This window comes from Pan paniscus, chromosome 3 (assembly GCF_029289425.2).
Source record: "Pan paniscus chromosome 3, NHGRI_mPanPan1-v2.0_pri, whole genome shotgun sequence".
Taxonomy (NCBI): Eukaryota; Metazoa; Chordata; class Mammalia; order Primates; family Hominidae; genus Pan; species Pan paniscus.
In genome coordinates, this window is record NC_073252.2 from 153,268,056 (window position 1) to 153,289,981 (window position 21,926).

General features: G+C 35.0%; 1 protein-coding gene across 6 annotated transcripts in view; it reads right to left on the reverse strand.

Moving 5' to 3' along the window:
- Positions 1-21,383, reverse strand: part of MAP9 (microtubule associated protein 9) — a 35,548-nt gene extending 14,165 nt beyond the window's left edge. Inside the window, exons 1-8 of one of the 6 annotated variants that reach the window (XM_034959308.3) lie at positions 20,843-21,383; positions 19,855-19,993; positions 19,016-19,100; positions 17,212-17,532; positions 12,664-12,887; positions 6,093-6,186; positions 4,214-4,461; positions 1,519-1,589 (exon numbers count right to left, since the gene is read on the reverse strand). In XM_034959308.3, the coding sequence (XP_034815199.1) occupies positions 1,519-1,589; positions 4,214-4,461; positions 6,093-6,186; positions 12,664-12,887; positions 17,212-17,532; positions 19,016-19,100; positions 19,855-19,929 (1,118 nt within the window). In that variant the 5' untranslated portion in view covers positions 19,930-19,993; positions 20,843-21,383. Of the gene's footprint in view, positions 1-1,518; positions 1,590-4,213; positions 4,462-6,092; positions 6,187-12,663; positions 12,891-17,211; positions 17,533-19,015; positions 19,101-19,854; positions 19,994-20,447 lie in introns of all 6 variants that reach the window. The other 5 variants (XM_034959306.3, XM_008976155.4, XM_055111963.2 and 2 more) reach the window with 5 other exon arrangements.
- Between the last annotated feature and the right edge of the window lie 543 nt (positions 21,384-21,926).

Below are 21,926 nucleotides of genomic sequence, written 5' to 3' on the forward strand. Positions count from 1 at the left end.
TGGTAGAAGAGAGATCTGTTAGAATATGCACGTATAATATTTGAAAACTGGCCAGGCATGATGGCTCACACCTGTAATCCCAGCACTTTGGAAGGCCAAAGTGGGTGGATGACTTGAGCTCACCCTGTTGGGCTGTTGACCAGCCTGGGCAACATGGTGAAACCCTGTCTCTACCAAAAATACAAAAAATTAGCTGGCGTGGTAGCACATGCCTGTAGTCATAGCTACCCTGGAGGCTGAGGTGGGAGGATAGCTTGAGCCCAGGAAGCAGAGGTTGCAGTGAGCAGAGATCATGCCACTGCACTCCAGCCTGAGCAACAGAGTGAGACTCCATCTCAAAAAAAAAATTGAAAACTACATTATAATTTAACAAATTATAATTACTTTGAAAATGATGTAGGTAAAATGTACAGTCTTAGTATACAAAGAATATTAAATTATGTAGAAGGGGACATAACTTAAATATGTCCCCTTCAACATAATTTAAATTTTATAACTTTAAGTTATATAGCTTTAAAATGATTGCTCTTTTTAAATATTTGTAATTAGAAACTTAAGAAATATGGACCACTTCTCAAGTTACATGGAAAAAACAATACAGTAGGTTATAATCACTCTTTTAATATTTTCTTTCATCATTTTGTTACATGAAGCATTCCAAATATAAAATTAGAAAGAATAGTACTATCTATATCAGGGATTGGTGGGAAAATTTGGCCAGCCATTGGTTTTGATATACAAAGTTTATTGCACCATAGCTGTAATCATTCATGTTAAGTTTTGCCTGTGGCTGCTTTCCTGTTAAAATAGCAGAAATGAGTAGTTCCAATGCAGACTGTATCGCCTACAAAGCCTAAAATATGCACTAACTGGCCATTTACAGAAAAAGCTTGCTAGCTCTGTTTTATTTGATTAATGATAATTTGGCTAACGATAATTTTAAAGATTCAGAAGGTTTTTGATTAGCACTTATGAGTTATGCATTCATTATCATTGGTGTGAATGAAGCTATACAGATAATCATTTTAATAAACCTACTTAGTTCATAGATTCTGAAGGCTTTCAGTACAATTTCTCATGTTAGACAATGATACTTGATAATGAATAACTATCATTGCTAGACTTCAGCTTTATTACCATTTTATATTGCTTGTCTCAGGAAAAGTAGGAGAAAGAAGCTCTATTCCAGAAGCAGTCTGGAGCACAAAGAATCCCTAATCACTGACATTAAGAAAGAAGAAAAATATTCCTAGGACGATCCTGGAGAGCAAAGGTATTGCATAAACATTCCAGGCACTAAAACAATCAGTAATAGACTTACTTTTTATAAATTACTTTATTTCAAATAATATCATCAACCAAGGGGTTTTATCATGAAGTAACTACTTTCATTTTATGAAATGGAAATAAAAAGAAAATACAGTAACACCAAATGAAATTTACTTTATGAAAGTTAAATTAAAACTAGCTTTGCTAGAATGCAAGCCCATAAATGACAAATATTGGTAACTTTATTACCTGGCAGATGCACTGGATGCTCTATTATTTGTTGACTTTTTATTCTTTATATTTCTATCTTCAATTGTTTTCTATTAAACAGAAAATGCCAAAGATGATTTATTCATGACAACTATCCTTTTTAGGCTTAGAAGCCAAACTGCCAGTAAATCACTATTCTTTAAGCATCTACTATGTGTCAAACACAGTAGACATTGGGAGCAAATCAGCGAATAAAATGCCCTTAAGAATATTAAATTCTAGAGACGGATGACCAAAAATAAATATATAAGCAAACATGGCTCATGAAGGACATAAAATAGTGTGCAATGACAGAGAATGACTAGAGTGGGGCTGAGGAGCTGCTTTAAAGAAGTTGGTCAGGGAAGGCTGTCCTGAGGGGCTGACATCAGAGCTAAGAGTGCAAAGGGCCCACCGGAAGGTCTATGAAAGAAAGAAACAGCAAGTGGTAAAAGCCTGAGAAGGGACGGAGCCTGTTATCTCTGAAAAACAGAAAGAGGTGAATGGAGCTGAAGCATAGTGAATGGCAGGGAAAGCGGAGGAAGACGGGGTCAGGGAAGAACCAGGTGAGATCACTAGGCAGCGATGAGGAGTCTGGATGGAATTCTTGTGATGAGAAACCAACAAAAAGACTTCAATGGAGAATGATTATATTTCTGTTTAGAAAAGGTCATTCAGTAGAGAGTAAGAATGAAGCCAAGGGTCCAGTCAAAAGAAACAAGTTACAACCTTACTTGTTACATATGAAATGCCTGTTCTAATTTAGAATTGCCTCTATTAGACATTCTACAATCCTGTCTATAAACTCCGGAATATCCTTTCTTCTTTTAAGGAACAACTTTTCTACTTTACACAGACTGATGGATGCTAGTGGTAAAGTGAGAGCACAGACATAATAAACACATCCCTAACTTAGCAGTAGTGTTTTTTTCCTAAAGAAATTAGCTAAGGATGATATACCTGGAACATGACTTAATGAACCTCCTTCATCAATTTTAAGAAAAGCTTGTATTTTATGTTATAAAAGTATTGCTCAAACACAAATTTTCAGCTAGCCCTGTTTTCTTCCGCTGATAATAAATACACAGAGCTGCTAGCTAATTGCAGCTACAAGAGATAATGACAAATTCAGGAGAAACAAAGACTGAAAATGCTACACCATAAATTTTTAAAGTATAGCACTCAGGCACAATTTAGTGTAGGGACAAGTAATCCTACATATTACATATCTGTTTCTTAAGGTTAGAATAATAATGTTCCCCTCAACAACAACAACAAAAAACGAATAACCCCACTAAAAAGAGGGCAAAAAACATGAATAGACTTTTTGAAAAGAAGACATACAAGTGGCCAAGAAACATGAAAAAAAATGTTCACCATCACTAATCATCAGAGAAACACAAATTAAAACCACAGTGAGATATATTATACTAGTCAGAATATTTAGCTATTATTAAAAAGTTTAAAAAGTAACAGATGTTGGTGAGAACACAGAGAAAAGGGAATGCTTGTATACTCTTGGTAAGAATGTAAATTAGTACAATCTTTATGGAAAATAGTTTGGGGATTTCTTAAAGGAACTAAAAATAGAACTACCACTCAATCCAGCAACCCCACTGTGAGTATCTGCCAAAAGGAAAATAAATCATTATATAAAAAAGATACCTGCACTCATGTTTATCACACCACTAGTCACAATAGCAAAGATATGGAATCAACCTAAATGTACATCAACATATGATTGTATAAAGAAAATGTGTATACACACACACACACACACACAGGAATACTATTCAGCCACACAGAAAAGAAATAATATCTTTTACAACAACATGGATGGAACTGGAGGCTATTACCTTAAGTGAAATAAATCAGAAACAGAAAGTCAAATGGTACATGTTCTCACTTACAAGTCAGAGCTAAATCATGTGTACACATGTATATAGAGTATGGAATAATAGATAATGGAGACTAGGAAAGGTGAGAGGGAGGTGCGGGATGAGAAATTACTTAATGGGTACAATGTACATTTTAGTTTATACTAAAAGTCTGACTTTACCACTACACAATATATCCATGTAACAAAAAAGCACTTGTAACCATTAAATTTACATGAATTGAAAAAAGAAAAAACAAAGCAACTTCATCACCTCTGGAGGTTGCCAGGGCACCAGTTCATTATTTTGAAAATTAGGAAATAAAGACAAAGGATCAAATACGAATAATAATACTAATGTTCCTGATGATAACCATCTATTTTAAAGAAGCACAGATGTTGATAAACATTTCTTTAAGATTTTTGTTAAAATTGTTAACACGTTTTAAAACAATATCCAAAAACATAACTCTAATTTAAAATCTCAGAAATTATTCCAGACAGTTATATTTTTAAAATATGAAGACCTATGGAAACATATACACTATGAGTATGCATTTCTGAGACATTTAAAAGTATATTATGATCACACACCTCTGATAATTTTTAAACACTGGGTTTCATTATATTCACTACAAACTTTCCTTAAAGTTAAATTTTATTGGATTAAGTAAGAACCATGTGACAATACAATATCACTATCAAAAGATAAATTTTCCACTGGTAATTCAGAAGTATATAATACAGAAGATAAAATTTCTTAAAGTTCTATTTCAAGTTTTAAGCTGTAGTATGAAAAGTATGAATTTTTACAAATACCTTTGAAGATGCTGTTGCACTGGTAGATATTAAGATACTCTGAGATTTAGATAGTAGTGGACCAACTGTTCTGTCATCATCCATAATCAGTTCCGCTTTTGCCTTTTCTTCTTCAAGGTCATCAGCAGTCACTTGACTTTCCTTGGATTTCTCAACTGCAGTAGTCACATGGTCTGCTGAAAATGAATTCTCTTTATTTTCATCTGATTTCAAGGAATTATGGTTTTCAGTGATTTCTTCATTTGGATCTATTTTGAGACAGAGTAATAGCATTAAAACCCCCTTCTGAATTAATAAGGTAAATACTTGATTCATTTACTTTCTTTTAAATGAGGACTATCTATAAACTCTTTTCTTGTAAAATATGAAGAAAACTTATCATATTAAACTTGCATAAACTCTTTTCGAAAGTGATTTACAAAAAAAAAATAGTCTAGGCTTAACTAATGAAGCACTTAACAAATCTAGTACTTAGAAAAATAGCATATTAATAAACAGAATGGAATAACTACCCTAAAACAACGACATGTCAAAAGAGCTTGTTGATATACAAACCAAGTAAGTGAGATGACAATACTTGTTTAACTCTAAAGCCTGAGTTTCTTAGCTGGAACAACACGCTGCATAAGAAGGTGTCACACCTCTCTAGGCTACTACAGTTACTAGTAGTACAATTGTTGAATTGTATAGCTGCAGAAAGAACCAAGAATTAATGCAATTTTACACAGTCTCTAATGAGTTTCATCTCACCAAGATGTAGTACTTCCTCTGATACCATAAGGGGCAATAAAGACAAGCCTATTGCTTATCCTCTCAGTGCTCCAAGAAACAGGCTCAAGCTCTGGCATAAGAAGATTCAGTTTTGCATTTATAGAATTGCTTCTACTATTCTGATTTTACCACATTTTGGAATGGGATCACCAACTTTCAGTTCTACCAACGTCCACCTTGCAGCTAAACCTGAATCTTTACTGTGAAAAGTCTTAATTCTGTTGGTTTCATTATGACCATTTTTTTGGAATTTGTTTTGCGGTAAGATGGGCTTAAAATCACTCAATTCACTATTGGATTCTTTGGAGCTGTTAATCTGTTCAGTGAAAAGAACAAGAACTTTGGAACTCAAGATTTAACTATGGTTCCATCACTGACCTTGGGTATGTTTCCCTAAGTCACTGCACTTCAGCTTTTCTCATCTGTAAAATGACAAAAATGATACTACATAGTAAGCACTAAAATGTTCATTACACATCTCAGACCTAGAAATAGCTATGTCTTTTAGGTTTCATTAAGCTACATATCACTAAGAAAAGAAATTATGTTAACAATTCACATATCACACCAAGTGCTTACTATGGTATTGCTGTAAATGCTTTACATGTTTAATTCTTACAACACCCTATAAGGCAAATTACTCTTATTTTACCCATTTTAAAGATCAACATACAGGGTCAGAAAGGTTAGTTACTTTGCTTATGTAATTGTGCCTGTATTGGAATCTAGCTTAGTCTCACTTTAAAATTCCACCTAGCTATTATGTTGTCCTGAAGAATATCACAGCAACACATACATAACAGTAGTTTACCTTAAGTGCTCACTCCACTTGGGCTATTAACTAGGCTAATGGCTAAAATGCACTATATCACTTAATTTTCACAATAACCTTATGAGACAAATAATATAACTTAGGGAAATTGAGGCACTGAGAGATTAAGTTCTGCATCCAAAATCACAGTTAGTTAACTACATAGTCAGGATTAAAACTCAAACACATAAAAACATATATTTCTCTTATAACTATACAAAGTATTATTTCTCTTACAAACAGGAGTCTAAGTAGTACAGAGTTCACATATAAGATATAATTATTAGATATAACCACCTTTTCCAGATGCGTTTCCCTCAGATCCTGGTGAAAAAGAATCTCCAAGAATTTGTTTAAGTGATGATGATGCTAGACTTGTTAAGCATGAATCCTGTTTTCGCAAAAAAAAAATACATTTGCCACATAAGTTTAATAATTAACATTTATGGGAACAATAGCATTATTAAAACTACAAATTGAAATAGTGCATAACTCTGAAATCTGCATTATTTAGGCATTTGTTGCTGAAATGCAAAGTGTGACAAGCCAATGGAGGTAAGCATGCTTTACTTTCAAGCCTTGATGTCTTGGTCATTAAAAGGGGTCACTGAAAGAGTTATTCAAGTTCTTTAACTACCACCACCTCTCTATTTATTTTTTACCAATTTTCAAAACTCCTATTACTTTATAATCACATTTCTTATAAATATTTAAGGCCAAGATTTGATTTTGATAGCTCTTCCTACAATTATCCTTTGAAGGAAAGCATAAAGAAGACAGGTAAAATACTTTAGTTCCAAGCAAATATTACTAGTTGTCCAAATGAAAGCATTTAATAAAATCAAGTAAGCCGCTACTTCCAAATATTTTAGATAGGAAAAGCACATAGATTGCATGCACTTGAGTTTTCCTCAAAATTCTGAAAATTATATCTGATATGAAATAATTATATTTGTCTATCTAAGGTAAACATTTCTTTATAGAATCATCTAGCCTAAAGGTAATGATATTACAATGTAGGAAGTTCAACTTTGTTGTACAAATACTTTAATTTTCTTTCTCCGCAGTATTTTATGGGTGCAAAGGAAATTATATGTCAAAAGCAATGGAGAGAAAACATTTGAGAAAATGGAAGAAGTGCTGAGACACTGGAGTCTACCCTGAAAGATAAAGCTTCACCTGAGGAGATCTGCAAATTAGTAGCTTTTTGCCAGAAGGCATTCTCCAGTCTATGCAGCTCAAGTAATAGAAGGCTACAGCCTTGGTGGAATGACTTGAGGGAACAGAGGACTGAGTCTAGGACCATCAGATCAGCCAATAAGTATGTGGAAAATAGCAGAGGACAGTGACCACAAAATCTGCATATGAAATTCACCAAAAACCTTTACCACCTCTATTTGTGGCATAAGGGAGACCTCAGAGGATCCTGTAAAAGCATAGAAGCTAGAACCTGAAAAGAATTAAGCAGAAATTTCAGCTGATATCCACTGCAGGAGAAACAGGATTGGGAATTTGTGTCCAGCCATGATATCCACTTGCTAGAAAATATGTTTGAAGGGACATAAAAGAATACAGAATCTCTACAAAATATCATTCAGAACATCCGGTATTCAATCAAAAGTCACTAAAGAAACAGAAAATGGTGACACTTATTTAAAAAACAAAATAAAAAAACAGAGAATGGTCAATAGGAACCAACCCAGAGATGACTCACGTTTTAGAGTTAGCAGACAAGGACTTTAAAATAGCTATTATAAATATGTTCAAGCACTTTGGGGAAAATATATGCATGATGGCTGAAAAGATGGGGGATTTTATATTAAAAAACAGAAAAAATACCAATAGAAAATCTGAAGTTGAACACCACAATAAGTGAAATAAAAAATTCACCTGGAAAACACACATACTTTGCAACTGCAAATGGAACTCTCATGACATACCCTTTTGCTGGGCCATTAAAACAAAACAAAATAATTTAATACAATTTGAAATCATAAAAGATACATTCTCCGGACCACAATCTGTAAACGTGAAGACTAAGTAATACAAGTTATTCAATCTTAAAAACAAAGAGGAAAAAAGATTTAAGAAATATAAGCAGGATCTCAGAGATCAGTGAGATATAGCACAAATTTCAATGCATGTGTAACTACAGTACCAAAAGGAGAGGAAGAAAAATAGGGTGGGAAATAATAATCTTCCCATTTCACAGACAGTATCAGCTTATAGGTTTGGAAAGCTCAACAAACGTCAAGCAGAATAAACATAAAGAAAGCTAGACCCAGGCACCATGTAGTCAAATTGCTGTAATCAAAAGATAAAAACCACAATCTTGAGTAAAATTCCTGACAGCATTCAGACAAAATCAACACATTATATAGAGAGGACAATGAAATGAATGATTACAAGAGAGGCCAATAAAAATGGAAACCTATAAAGAGCTGGAGGTAGAAGAAGGCAACTGTTAGACAAGAAGAATACAATCACATCAACCACCATTTGAAAACAAAGATGAGACAAATACTTTCAGAAAAGCAAAGACTGAGAAAAATCCATCACTAGTAAACCTGTATTACAAGAAATGTAAAATAAGTTTGTAAGACTGACAGGACACAAAATGGTAATCTGAATCTACAGGGAGAAATGAAGATCCCTAGAAATTGTATGTGTATTTATAGATATGTAATATCTATAAATAGATTATATAGATGTTATATATCTATAGATTATATAGATGTTATATATCTATATAATATATAAGAATAGAATATATATTACCTATATAGAGATATTATCTACAAATATATATTATCTATAATATATTTAGCAATAGAATGTTATCTATAATATATACAATATATAATACAGTAGATATATAATATATATTTATTCTAGCCTTCTTTAATTTTTTAAAAGTCTAATACAAAAAACTGAAAGGGCTCTTTAAGAAAAAGTTATAACCTTATTGTGGGGATTATAGGATACGCAGATATAATATATATGACAATAGCACAATGGATGAGGGAGTATATGGAACTATACTATTCCAAGGTTTCTAGATCAAATGTGAAACAATACAATATCAATTCTAAATAGATTGTGATAATTTTCAGATATATTCTGTAATCCACTGATCAACTCTGAGAATTTACAATGCAAACAAATATAGATAAAATGTCAATAATACTAAAAATAAAAAACTAAAAGATTCATGATTATCTCCTCAAAAAAAGGCAAGAAAGGAGTAACAGAGAAACAACAATAAAAACAATAATTTTAAAAAGCAGATAAATAGAAAATAAAGAGCAACAAATTGCTCCTAAATCCAATCATATCAGTATTTACATTAAATGGACAAAACATTCAAAAATGGACTAAACACTACATTAAAAGGCATAGATTGTCAGACTTAATAAAAAAGTGACACCAAACTCTTATTGTAAGAGATTCACTTACATGAAAAGACAGAATTAGTTTGAAAGAAAAAAGATAGAAAGCATATACCATGGAAACACTTGTCATAAGAAAGCTGAAGTATTACACAAAACAATCTATAAGATAAGGAAAGGAATATTACCAGAGGTAGAGACGTTTCATAATGCTCAAAACATAATAATAATAAATGTGTATGTGCCTGATAACAAAGTTATAAAATACTGACAGAACTAAAGAGAAGTATAAACAAACCCACAAACATAACTGGATATTTTAATACCCCTAAGTTGGTAACGGGTAAACAAATTGGATGAAAAATCAGTAAGGATAAAGAAGATCTGAATGATATTACCAACCATGTTGACCAAACTTTAATTATACAACATTATATTCAACACCTGGAGAACACATCTACTTTGCAGATGCAAATGAGACTTTCACAAGATACACTAAAGCTGGGCCATTTAGAAATAATAATAATAATTTTTAAAAATTTGAAATCATGTAAGATACATTCTCTAGACTACAACAAAATTAACTTATAATTAACATCAAAAGTATATCTAGAGAAAAAACAAGTATTTGAAAATAAAATAAATCACCATAAAATAACCAACTGGTCAAAAAAGAGATCACAATGATCACTATATATTATATGTATCGAAAAATCACTACGTACCCCATGTACAATTATTATTTTTCAACTAAAAAAATAAATTTTTAAAACAGGAGATCACAAGGGAAGTTAAAATATATATTTAAAGAAATGATAATAAAAATAAAAGGCATCAAAAAATCGGGGCCACTAAAGCAGTGCAAAGAAGAAAGTTTACACCTTTCAACAGGTTTAGCAGAAAACATGAAAATCTTAAAAATGAATGAGAAAATTTTCAAATCTAAAGATAAGCAAATTAAACCAAAAGAAAGTAAAAGAGGCCAGGCGCCGTGGCTCACGCCTGTAATCCCAACACCTTGGGAGGCCGAGGTGGGTGGATCACGATGTCAGGAGATCGAGACCATCCTGGCTAACGCGGTGAAACCCCGTCTCTACTAAAAATACAAAAATTAGCCAGGCATGGTGGTGGGCGCCTGTAGTCCCAGCTACTCGGGAGGCTGAAGCAGGAGAATGGAGTGAACCTGGGAGGCAGAGCTTGCAGTGAGCTGGGATTGCACCACTGCACTCCAGCCTGGGCGATAGAGCGAGACTGTGTCTCAAAAAAAAAAAAAAAAGAAAGTAAAAGAAATAATACTGAAATAATACTGAAAATCAATTAAACAAACAATAGAGAAAATTATTAGGTTGGTGCAAAATGATTGCGGTTTTTGTCATTGAAAGTAATGGCCAAAACTGCAATTACTTTTGCACCAACATATGACAAAGCCGAAGTGGTTCTTAAAAACGTTTAATAAAACTAAGCAATGCCTATCAAGATTTAGCACGAAAGACACAAAACACAAATTATATATGTTAGAAATAAAAATGAAATGTCATGATAATCCTAGTCATCAAAAGAATGAGGGACTATCGTGAACAACTCTGTTTATAAACTCAACATATCAGATGAAATGGACAAACTTCTTGATAGACACAATTACCAAACTGGCAAAACAGAAAATGTGAGTACTGAAATACCTATTTAAAAAATCAAATGTAATGCCAAAGATGTCTCCACACAGAAAATTCCAGGCCCAGATAATTGTACTGGTGAATCCTCTCATTTAAGAAAATAATGATACCAAACTTTTATAAAATGAAGAAAAGACACTCCCCAACTCATTTGATACCCAAGCCTGATGGTAACATTATAAGAAAAAAATTACAGACCAATAAACTTCATAAATATAGATGCAAACCTTAACACAATTTTAACAAATCACATCCCACAATAAAATATCACACCATGACTAACCAGAGTTTATCCCGGGAATGCTAGGTTTAACATACGAACATTAATGCCCCAAAATTCATGTTCATCCAGAACCTCAAAATACGACTTTCTTAGGAAATAAGGTGTTTACAGCTTTAAATAGTTAAGATGAGGACACACTCAATTAGGGTGGGCCCTAAATCCAATGCCTGGTGTCTTTTTTTAAGAGAAAGAAGAGACACAGACATGCAGAGAAAACACAGGGAAGAAGGCCACATGGGATGAAGGCAGAGATGGGAATGATGCAGCTACAAGCCAGCTACAAGCCAAGGAATGCCATGGACTGCCGGCAACCACTAGAAAGAAGCTGGAAGAGGCAAGGAAGGATTCTTCCGTGATGCCTTCAGAGGAAAATGGCCCTGCAAACACCTGATCTCGGACTTCTGACCTCCAGAACTAAGAGAATACATTTCTGTTGTTTTAAGTTAACCAGTTTGTGGCAATTTGTTACAGCAGCTACAAGAAACTAGCACAGTATTCAATGGATCAGATAATTTTCTTAAATATAAAGTAATTACTTGGGTTTCTTCTTCTGGTTTTCAGAACAAATTAAGAAACAGCATGGTGGTGTCAGTTAGGCGTATATCAAATTGTCAGCTTTACTGGTAAAGCTCAACTGCAGAACAAGATTTGAATTGGTAGCCTATTGTGCTTCCTAATACTTCCAGTCTGAATTAGGGGGATTCCCCCATTTAGTCATAGCACAAAAGAGCTCCTCTCAGCACCTTCTGCCTCACCTCCCAGAGAGCCGATCCTTAAGCACCAACACTGCAGACAAGCGATGAGAAAAAGAAAGAAGCTTGGCCAGGTGGCATGCAGTTCCCTAATCTGCCCAAGCAGATTATGGGGAAGAAATGTTCTTCCTGTACTTTTCCCTTCTGAAATGTTCAGAAGGGACAGTTTGCTTCTCATAGTGAAATACAAAGAGAAAAACGAAGTTTTCTCCCTTAATAACAATGCATAGTAAACTCCCCGATGGAAACCTGAAAGGCCACATTTAATGCTATTGGAACATAACCCAAAGAACACAGAAGAGTGCCATGAACATTCAACACACATTTGTTGAGTGAATAAAATCAAATAAATAAAATGACACTGACTATATTGTTATTAGCCATAAATTACATAATTCAAAGATACATAAATTTAAAAAATTATTAAAGATAAACACTATTGTATAGATTCAGAAAAGCAACACTTTTTGACATTTTACTTTCTCTAAAACTGGATAAACTCTAAAATCACTGGTGTGTTATAGTTTAATTGGATGCACTTCCTTCTTCCTTAGTGGTACGTAAAATAATGCTACGTCTTACAATTGATGCAGTTTTAGACTCGGTGGAATACAGTGTATTTTTAAAAATTATTTCCCTATCAGTTGCAGAAGAAAGTATGTAAAACACACACACATGCACACAAATTCATTCTCTCCTTCTCTTTTTCATAATCAGATAAAAAAGCATAAATTCAAGAACACAATTCAACAGTTTAGTGGTAGTGCTAACCTCAGGATCAAGGTTTTCAGAGAATGCTTTTTTCTCAGCTTCTAATTGTATGCCATTCGGCGTTGGAAGGGAAAAAGGTGCAGAATGTAACTCCAATTCTTCACTGAGGGCAGTTTCTTTATCTTCTAGTCCATCCTTCTCCTCCATGTGATTTTTCTTTTTCAACATACTCCTTGGCCGAGGTGATGGTTTAAAGTGATCATCTGTGTCAAGGCTGTTGTTTTCTGCTGAAAAATAAAATGCTTAAAGTGTGTGTATAAAAAAATGACCATAGCTTTATCTATCTCTCTGGGTGCTACCATACTTCCCTCCTGTGCCTATGCCCCTTTGTTCTCTGTCCTGAAGAGTCCAGATGAAGCCCACAACTCTTCTCTATACAGAGCTCTAGTAAGGCACAAATAAATGATGGTTAATAATCAGGCCGGACGCGGTGGCTCACGCCTGTAATCCCAACACGTTGGGAGCGGTGACTCACGCCTGTAATCCCAGCACGTTGGGAGGCCGAGGTGGGCAGATCATAAGGTCAAGAGTTCGAGACCAGCCTGGCTAACACGGTGAAACCCTGTCTCTACTAAAAATACAAAAAAATTAGCCGGGCTTAGTAGCGCGTGCCTGTTATCCCAGCTACTCAGGAGACTGAGGCAGGAGGATTGCTTGAACCCAGGAGTCTGAGGTTGCAGTGAGCCGAGATCAAGATCACACCACTGCACTCCAGCCTGGGTAACAAGAGCAAAACTCCATCTAAAAAAAAAAAAAAAAAAAAACAAAAAACAACAACAACAAAAAACAAAGTAAAGAAACAGTTGTCATCCTGAAAGTAACCAGTCACAAGAAGTTAACTCTTCAACATTGTGAACTCTTATAATATTAAAAAAAAAGTTAAAAATAAAAAAACAAAACAAAATCTTGCCCCAGTTTCTACCACTATAAAATGAGGAGGCTCATCCATCAAGCCTTTGAGTACCAAGCCCTGTACACGTTACTAAACCTCATAATCAACAAAGCGGCAATGGACCTGTCCAGGGACTTTACAGGTTGATTTTTCTAAACAAAATTACAAGACTAGATTACTAAGATTATAAGTGCTATTATAAGGACAAAGATGACGATGTTGGCACTCAAGGGATAGGAGTGCTAACTCTCATTAGAGGAAGGAATCTTTTATGAGTTAATTGTTCTGAGTCCATAAAACTTCTTTAGCATTTATTAAAATTTCACTCTTTCCATTACTTCTAAGTTTAAATCAAGAATCTAATGCTGATTTGCATCCAGTATTCGAAACAATGGGAAGACTTTCCATGTATATATTTTTTGCCTGCATTTTACCTGCTATACATATTTATGTTTCTATTGTTCTACAAATGCATTTTTCTCAACTTCAAAATTGGTCTAATTAACATCTTCCTCCCATTTACCTAAAAATGGGCTTATGGATTCTGCCAGAAGATTCCACAACCATACCAAATTGGTATTATTATAAGTAGCTGACAATTTTAGCTACATCCTAAACTCCAGCCAAATGTTCAACCCCAAATCCAAGGGCTCTAGATTCCTCCCTCTATTATCCCCTAAATCCAGAGTATCAATATACCCTATCAATTCTAATTGCCAAATATCTCATTTATTCCACTTTCTACATCCCTGCTGTCGGGTCCTTATCCACTCTTTCCTAGATCACTGCTTCCATGATATTTACAAAATCCAAATCAGATCACATCACTCCTTTCTACAAAATTATTCAATGGCTCCCCATGATCCAATCCTACAGAATAAAAGCTTAACTGCCTTTAAACAACATAAAAGGGATTTTATGGTTTTGTCCTTCACTGCCTTATCTACAGCCATTTTGTCATCTGTGTTTCTGAAATGCTGGGCTAACAGTTGTCATGCACACATACCACAATCCCTCCAATCCCTCCTGCTACCATACCTTTACCTAAGCTGATACCCCTGCCTAGAATATCCACTTCCTGCTTCTCCTCCTGACAAATGCTTGCATGTCTTTTGAGCCTCAGTTTAAGCAGAATATTATATAATGCCTGAAAGAAGGTGTTGAGTCAATTTTTTTTATTATTGTGGTAAGAACAAACATGAGATCTACCTTCTTAATACATTCAGTGCAAAAGACAGTACTGTTAACTATAGGCACAATGTACAGCAGATCTCTAGAACTTACGCATCCCGCATGACTGATACTTTATACCTGCTGAGCATGTTTATAAACAAACGCTAAATAATAAAATGAATAATCAGAACATTTATAGAGTGCTAAATTTATGCCAATACTGTTCTAAGCACTTCAAATATGTGAACTCATTTAATTGCCTCAAACTCCTAGAGATAGGCAACTATTATCCCATTTTTAAACTCCTAGAGATAGGCAACTATTATCCCATTTTTAAAGATGAATAAAATGAGAACAAAGAGGTCTCATGCCCAAAGTCACAAACTCTAGCAGGCTGCAGATCTCAGATTAAAGGAGAAGCATCCTGACTCCAAAGTTCATGATTTCAGTCATGTTAGTATTAAAATAAAAACATATCCTGTGAAAAATACTTTCACTTTATAGAGCAACTGTCACTTCAGTAGTGACTATAAAGTCTGGTTATTATACTTTTTACAAAAGACAAGCAAGGACAGAGAAAACCTTCAAGCTCTAATAGTTTCATAAAGCATTACTTGCTACTCAGCAATATCTCACCACATTAAAAATATTGAGTTCCAAACCTGTACAGAAAAAAAAAAGTCAAAGAATTTAGAGGATAAACTCATGAACCATATTCCCTCTTTCAAAGATAAATCATTCATATATTAATTTATTCATTTAAATACTTAATATATTCTATATTGCAGATATTATCTTAGGAACACTAGCCTCAATTTTTACTTTTCAACCTGAAGAACCTGAGAATGACAACTTTAATATATTTTCTACAAAAATTCCACTTCCAGTACTGTCAAGTTCCCAAAAAGAAAAAAAAATGCCTATACTTTAAGAAAAGTGCTTTTTTTGGTAATCAATGTATACAATTACCTATTTAGGTAATTATTTTTATATTACACGTACTGAATATAACATTGCATATATAAGTAGAGCATTTAGGATCCTGATGCCACCTTGTGGTTAAAATACAGTATTCCCTTATTCATTGTAACCCACCACAGGTTTTTTTTTTTTTTTAAGGTATGAAATAGGTGGATTATTGCTTTCCTGATTATCTACCATAAACTTCTGATTATATACATCCACCTGTCTCAGACAAATTTTTAGTTGCTATATATGCTCGCATTTTCTTAATAACAAAGTTCAATTATGTTCCTCTTCTCTCCAGCATTGATTTCACTCACTATACTTGGAAGGTACATTTTAACAAGTTAATTGTTTCATTATGCATCCTGTTTGCATTTTTGTAGTTTTTTATAGTTTATGAGATGCACTTCAATAAACTCTCACAATTTTGCAGGAATAGAAAGAGGGTTATTTTTAGCTTCCTCATGATGAGGATACTGAAGCTTAACTTATTTGCTGAAGTCATATATAATACACAGAGGCTTTTCCCCCAGTGTCCTGGACATTATTCTAGTGTTCTTTGCTCTGCTTACATCCTTTGCTCATTTCAAAGTTAATGAGATTGTGGGGTCAGGAAGAAAGGAGCAGTTCCCCAATACATGCCTGAAATAAAGTTTTGTCTGACGTTACCACTGGTATCTAATATGCAAAGTATGAAATATTTACCAGCACTGTATTTACTGATGATATGGAAGGAGATTTTTATGAAGGTTAACATCAACTAATAATTCCTTTATAAAATACAAAGAATGAAAAACAAAAAATCCTTAACCTTGCATATACAAGTTCATGAATGGTGGCCCAGGGTATGTGACAGGACTTGGTCTCCGTTTCATTCTATCTTTGTTCCTTTATGCTTAAAGTTCAGTAAAATTGTGGGGAGAACTAACTGTAATCCCAGATCACACCAGGAACTTTCCTTTGGAAAACTGAATCTTAGTAGATTTTCATAGGCAATACAGAGATCAAATGGAGATTCTCTTAAGGAGTGCCTGGACGCTTCAACAAACAACAGCAGCAATAACATAACTCATCCTTCAAATATACAAATGTCAAGAAAATTTTCTGGCACAATGTTGGTATGGCAAAGACTATTATAAGGATTAGTCTCAATATTGCTGTAACTCTAATCTTTGGAGTGTGAGAGGGATTAGACAGCATTCCATTCCAGTTCCACACCTACAAACAAAACTGAAGCTCACAGGTCTAGGTGTCTGGAGATCCACAGCTATGGAGGCTATGGATGACTAAAGGTGCTTTGGCTTTGTGCTTTGGCTTTCTATCAGGCAACAGCCTAGATGCAAGACAAAATACAACAGGTCTGTAAAATGGAAGTTAGACAAAATACAACAGGTCTGTAAAATGGAAGTCTGTCTTTTTTTCTTAAATATATACTAGCTACCATATAAAAATTTTGGGACTGATTATCTTAAAATAAACCTCCAGGAAATGCAATTACAGTAATCCTAACAAATTACCTGAAGATGTGCTTTTAATTGAAAGAATTCTGGGTTTAGGTTTCATTTTTATTTTGTCTTTTTCAAATTCCTCATCCTTATTTTGAGATTCAGAGAAAGATTTTACAACAATGTCTTCACACCCATCAGGTGCCATTTCCTCTTCATTTTTGATGGCACACACTGGCTCATCTTTGGTTATGTTACCGTTTGATTTCTTGGTTTTCAAAAACGATAGTTTTGAAGGATTCTTTTCTTCATCATCTGATATATGAAAGTCATTCATTTTTTTATTAACTGAATTTTCATCTGCTGAAGTGTCAGAAAAATCACCTAAGGAAACTGAAAAATGGAAAAGAAAAAATGTTTTCAACAGTATTTTTAAAAATTGTCAAGGTTACGTTAACTTAATCAAAGTTTACCTTAAAAGCTACAAACAAAATTCTAACAATGAATAGGCACAAATGTATTTTATAAATAGACTTGCAGCTCTAAAAACACAGCTAACTCAGGCATGTTTCATTAACATTTATGAAATAAAAATTCCAATTTCATTAATTTATTCAAAATGTATTTATTGTGTTGTCTGTAGGGTACCAAACAACCAAACACTGTTTGCTCTGGAAAAAGCCATCCAAAGGGCCCTAACAATCAGCCATGTAGCATTTAAATTAGATTATGGACTGTAAAACTTTTATTTGCAAATTACTTCTTCATGTAAAATCAAGAACATTTGTAAATGGAAGAATTTAATTAGTAATTACTAATTATATTTTTTTCCATAAAAATTTTGGAACTACAATTCCATCCACACCAGAATATTAGATTTACTAAGAATCATAAGAAATGCTAAGTTAACTATACAGCAGTGATTTAACTGTGGTTATTACTGGTTTTACAGAAATCAATTACAATTATTCACCAAATTTTAAAGAATAAAACACCAGGCCAGGTGCGGTGGCTCACACCTGTAATCCCAGCACTTTGGGAGGCCGAGGCGGGCGGATCACAATGTCAGGAGTTTGAGACCAGCCTGGCCGATGTGGTGAAACCCCATCTCTACTAAAAATACAAAAATTAGCCGGGCATGGTGGCGGGCACCTGTAGTCCCAGCTACTCAGGAGGCTGAGGGAGGAGAATCACTTGAACCTGGGAGGCGGAGGTTGCAGTGAGCCGAGATTGCACCACTGCACTCCAGCTTGAGCAACTGAGCGAGACTCCATCTCAAAAACAAAAACAAACAAACAAACAAAAACACCAAGTTTAGAATTCTGTATGCTTATACCTGAAATTAAAATGTTAATATGTTTACATAGCTAAGAGAAACCAAATTATAATAGTACTGATATATGAAACACGAAGAGTCTGTGGTTTTTAAATTTACCCCTTATCACAGCCAAAAAAAAAATCTGATTTATAGCAAGCTTTATAAAAGCACTTCTAATGTGCACTGAAGTTTAGTTCTGTGGGACTAGTTACTAACTAGCTGTAGCACCTCCTAGGGTTGATCTTAAAGATGAACCTGTCTTCGCCAATGTGGTTTACCACTGGCAGCCATCCTTTTACTGCAAACCTGCCATCAATTAATTTATATTTTCGTATACACATTCAGAAAACAACAACAAAAAACGAAAATCATACAACTTCCTGAAAATTAAGAGTGGCTTTCTACTAATTAAAAAGTTGAAAATCTAAAATTAGTGAATGCTTAGGTATTATTTTAACACACGTGATTGAGGGGATGGGTGGTTGGGGGGCTGGCTAAATACAAAACTAAGGAAGCAAAAAGAAGAAAAGTGGTTCACTTTTCCATACTGTCACATACCAATCTCATCACTGTCAAAGTCATCTGAGTATTCAGAACTCCTTTGTCTGGCTGAGCGAGCTGTAATTGCTCTTATTAGCTCATCCTGAAATGAGATACTGAAATCAATTTCCATCCAAACATGGAGGTATCATATTTACAAGTAATTCTTTAAACAAACAATGCTTGATTAACGACTGCTTTCCAACTTCGGTTTCATTCATCTAACAAATATTTCCTGCAAGCTCACTTTATGCCATGTACCCACTTTACGCCTCATACTCAATGCAGAGCATCACAGACAAGAGCCCTTCCTCATGGAGCTTGCAGTTAAACTAGAGGAGACACACATTATGGAATAAATTAATTGCAGGTTATAATTAGAGCTGGAGAGTAACAAATAAGAAGGGGCTCAATTTAGATTATAATTTATTAAAAACTGGTATTTTGAAAGAAATTGGTATTTTTAAGAGCTTTTGTCTCGGCATATTTCAGAAATGGATGCAATCAATATTGCAAACTTAGAGGCTGAGTTCAAAATTGCAGTGACTCAACAGAAAAAAAAACGTAAACATTATGTTACAACAGAAAAAAAAGTTTTTATATAAAAATGGCAATTTAAGGTTGCGATTCAACTTTTAACTTAGTAGGAAACTAGTATTGAGGCTACTTTGGTAGTCTTAAAACCATATAGGGGAGTTTGTAATACTGGATGAGCCCAAACATGATCATGTGCAAAACCTCAAAAGAAATATAAGATTTACCCCAGCTTTATATAGGACTGTTCCTAGAATCACCAATTTCAACCCATCTAATACAGTGTTTACACTGTGAAATGATTCCAAATAAAAATACTTTACCTGGAAAGTAGTTCTTTTGGTAACTTTTGGACTCTTTGTATATGCCAAAGTGGTGCTAAAAACTTCATCAGACATGGTGTATTTTTTCTCGTTACCTTTATAAAATAGCTAATTATTAGAATTCAACTTCTGATGGTAGCTGAAATATACAAAAAAATCAGACTTTGCATCCTTCAGAATTTATTACATTTGATTCTACTGTCCCCACAAAGGTCAAAGAAAAGCATCTGATATGAACATTGGGCTACATCTTCACTTAAAAAGGTTCTTGTAAAGAAATAGCAAATTCTCACAACAAGCTTGTTTTAAAAAATTCAAATGGAAGTTATCCTAAAATAGTTTTGCAACTACTTAAAAAGTCTGCAAATAAATGATTACCAGTTAATACGACAAAATGCTGCCAATTAAAATAGAACACCTTATTTTTCACCTCTCTTCTAAAGTATAACATTGCCTTCAAAATAAGTCATGTCTTATTTAAAAGGCCATCAAAAGGATCGTCGGCGTAAAAATTATGAGCACCACCACCAAAAAAAAATGTATCTATATATTTGCATATAGCGCTATTCAAAGAAAAAGATCGTAATGCTAACCCGCAAACAGCCAGCGATATGTATTGCAAGCCAATTTTTCCTCTCACAAAAGTGTTAAAGAGAGCCAGACAAAACGACGAAGCTTTCGCGATGAGCCGCATTAAAATCGCGGTTTCCCGTGCTCGTAGCAGAGGCCTGGCAGGGCCGCCCATAGCGTTGTGCGCCCCGGGTTCCGTTCCCTACCAGGCCAGGTGACGTCCGGGTGCTCGCCGCTCCTCACCGCGCCGTATGCTGAGCACCAGCGAACGCCAGGCCCGTGCACGCCCAAGCGCGGTCTCTGTCCGGATCCCCCATGGCCCCCAGGTCCCGCTTTCTGTTCCCAGCCCCGGACGCCCGCGGCCAGTTCTCCGCGACCCTGAGAATCAAGAGCCAAGCGTCGGGTAGGAGCTGCTCACCTTGGTCTGGGCCTGGCGGCGCCCGCAGAGCCAGTCCTGGACCGAGCGAGGAGGAGGGGCTAATAACAGAGGCGGAGGGCGGTTGCTAGGAAACAGCGTCTTCGGGAGGAAGTGACTTCCCCACCGCCGGGTCTCTCGGGTACCCAACACCGCTCTTCGGCCCAACGTGTCGCTAGGGCAACCACCCAGACGAAGGAAGTGACATCACTTTCCTGGGTCTTTGGAGAGGGGCTCATTATTGGTCGCTTGTGTGCATGTGCTGTTGCCTAGGAGACAGGACCCGCCCAACTCCCACCCAGATAGCCTTACTCTTGCCAATAGAGTAAGGGTCCTTATCTGCACGTGTTGCAAATAAAGCACATTCGTCGTTTTGCCACAGTTAGGACGTGAAGTTCTCTGAATCGAAGTACGGTGTCAGTGGATGGGACAGAATAGTACGGTAGTGACGTTTGCAGAACCCTGTTTCCGACTGCACGTTTGAATCCTGCTGCCCCTTTCCTACACACGTGATTGTCCCAAGTTAAGGTCTTTGTGACTCAGTTTCTTCTTCTGGGGGAAAACAAAAGTGTACTAATAATAGACACCTGAAAAGTTGCTGTAAAATTGAATGAAATAATACAAGTGGAACACTTGGAAGAGTGCCTGGAATTGTATTCGATATTAGATGTGCTCCTCATGCAACTAAGCCGCAAAGGGCCTGGAGAGAACTCAGCTCTTGTGGACACAGCTGAAAGCCCATTGGACATCTTACTTGAATGTAAAACTCCCCCTCTTTGTATACTTAGTGAGTAATCTTATTCGAATCAAACCAAACAAAATGATCCACTAGGCTAAAAGAGCATGTGCTACTAAACAAAATCAACATCATTTAATTAGCATAGGAAATTCTTAAAGCAAATAAAAACCAAAAACGTTTATTGAAAGTCTTTAAAATAATATGAATTTTTACTATTTTTAATTTTTAAAAAGCTTAATCCTAGTTGAATTATCTGAATGAATTCATTGACTAGTAATTAAACTCATACCTGGTATTTTTTCCACATCTCTAAAATATGTTAATATTTCACTAATTCAATTTTGTATA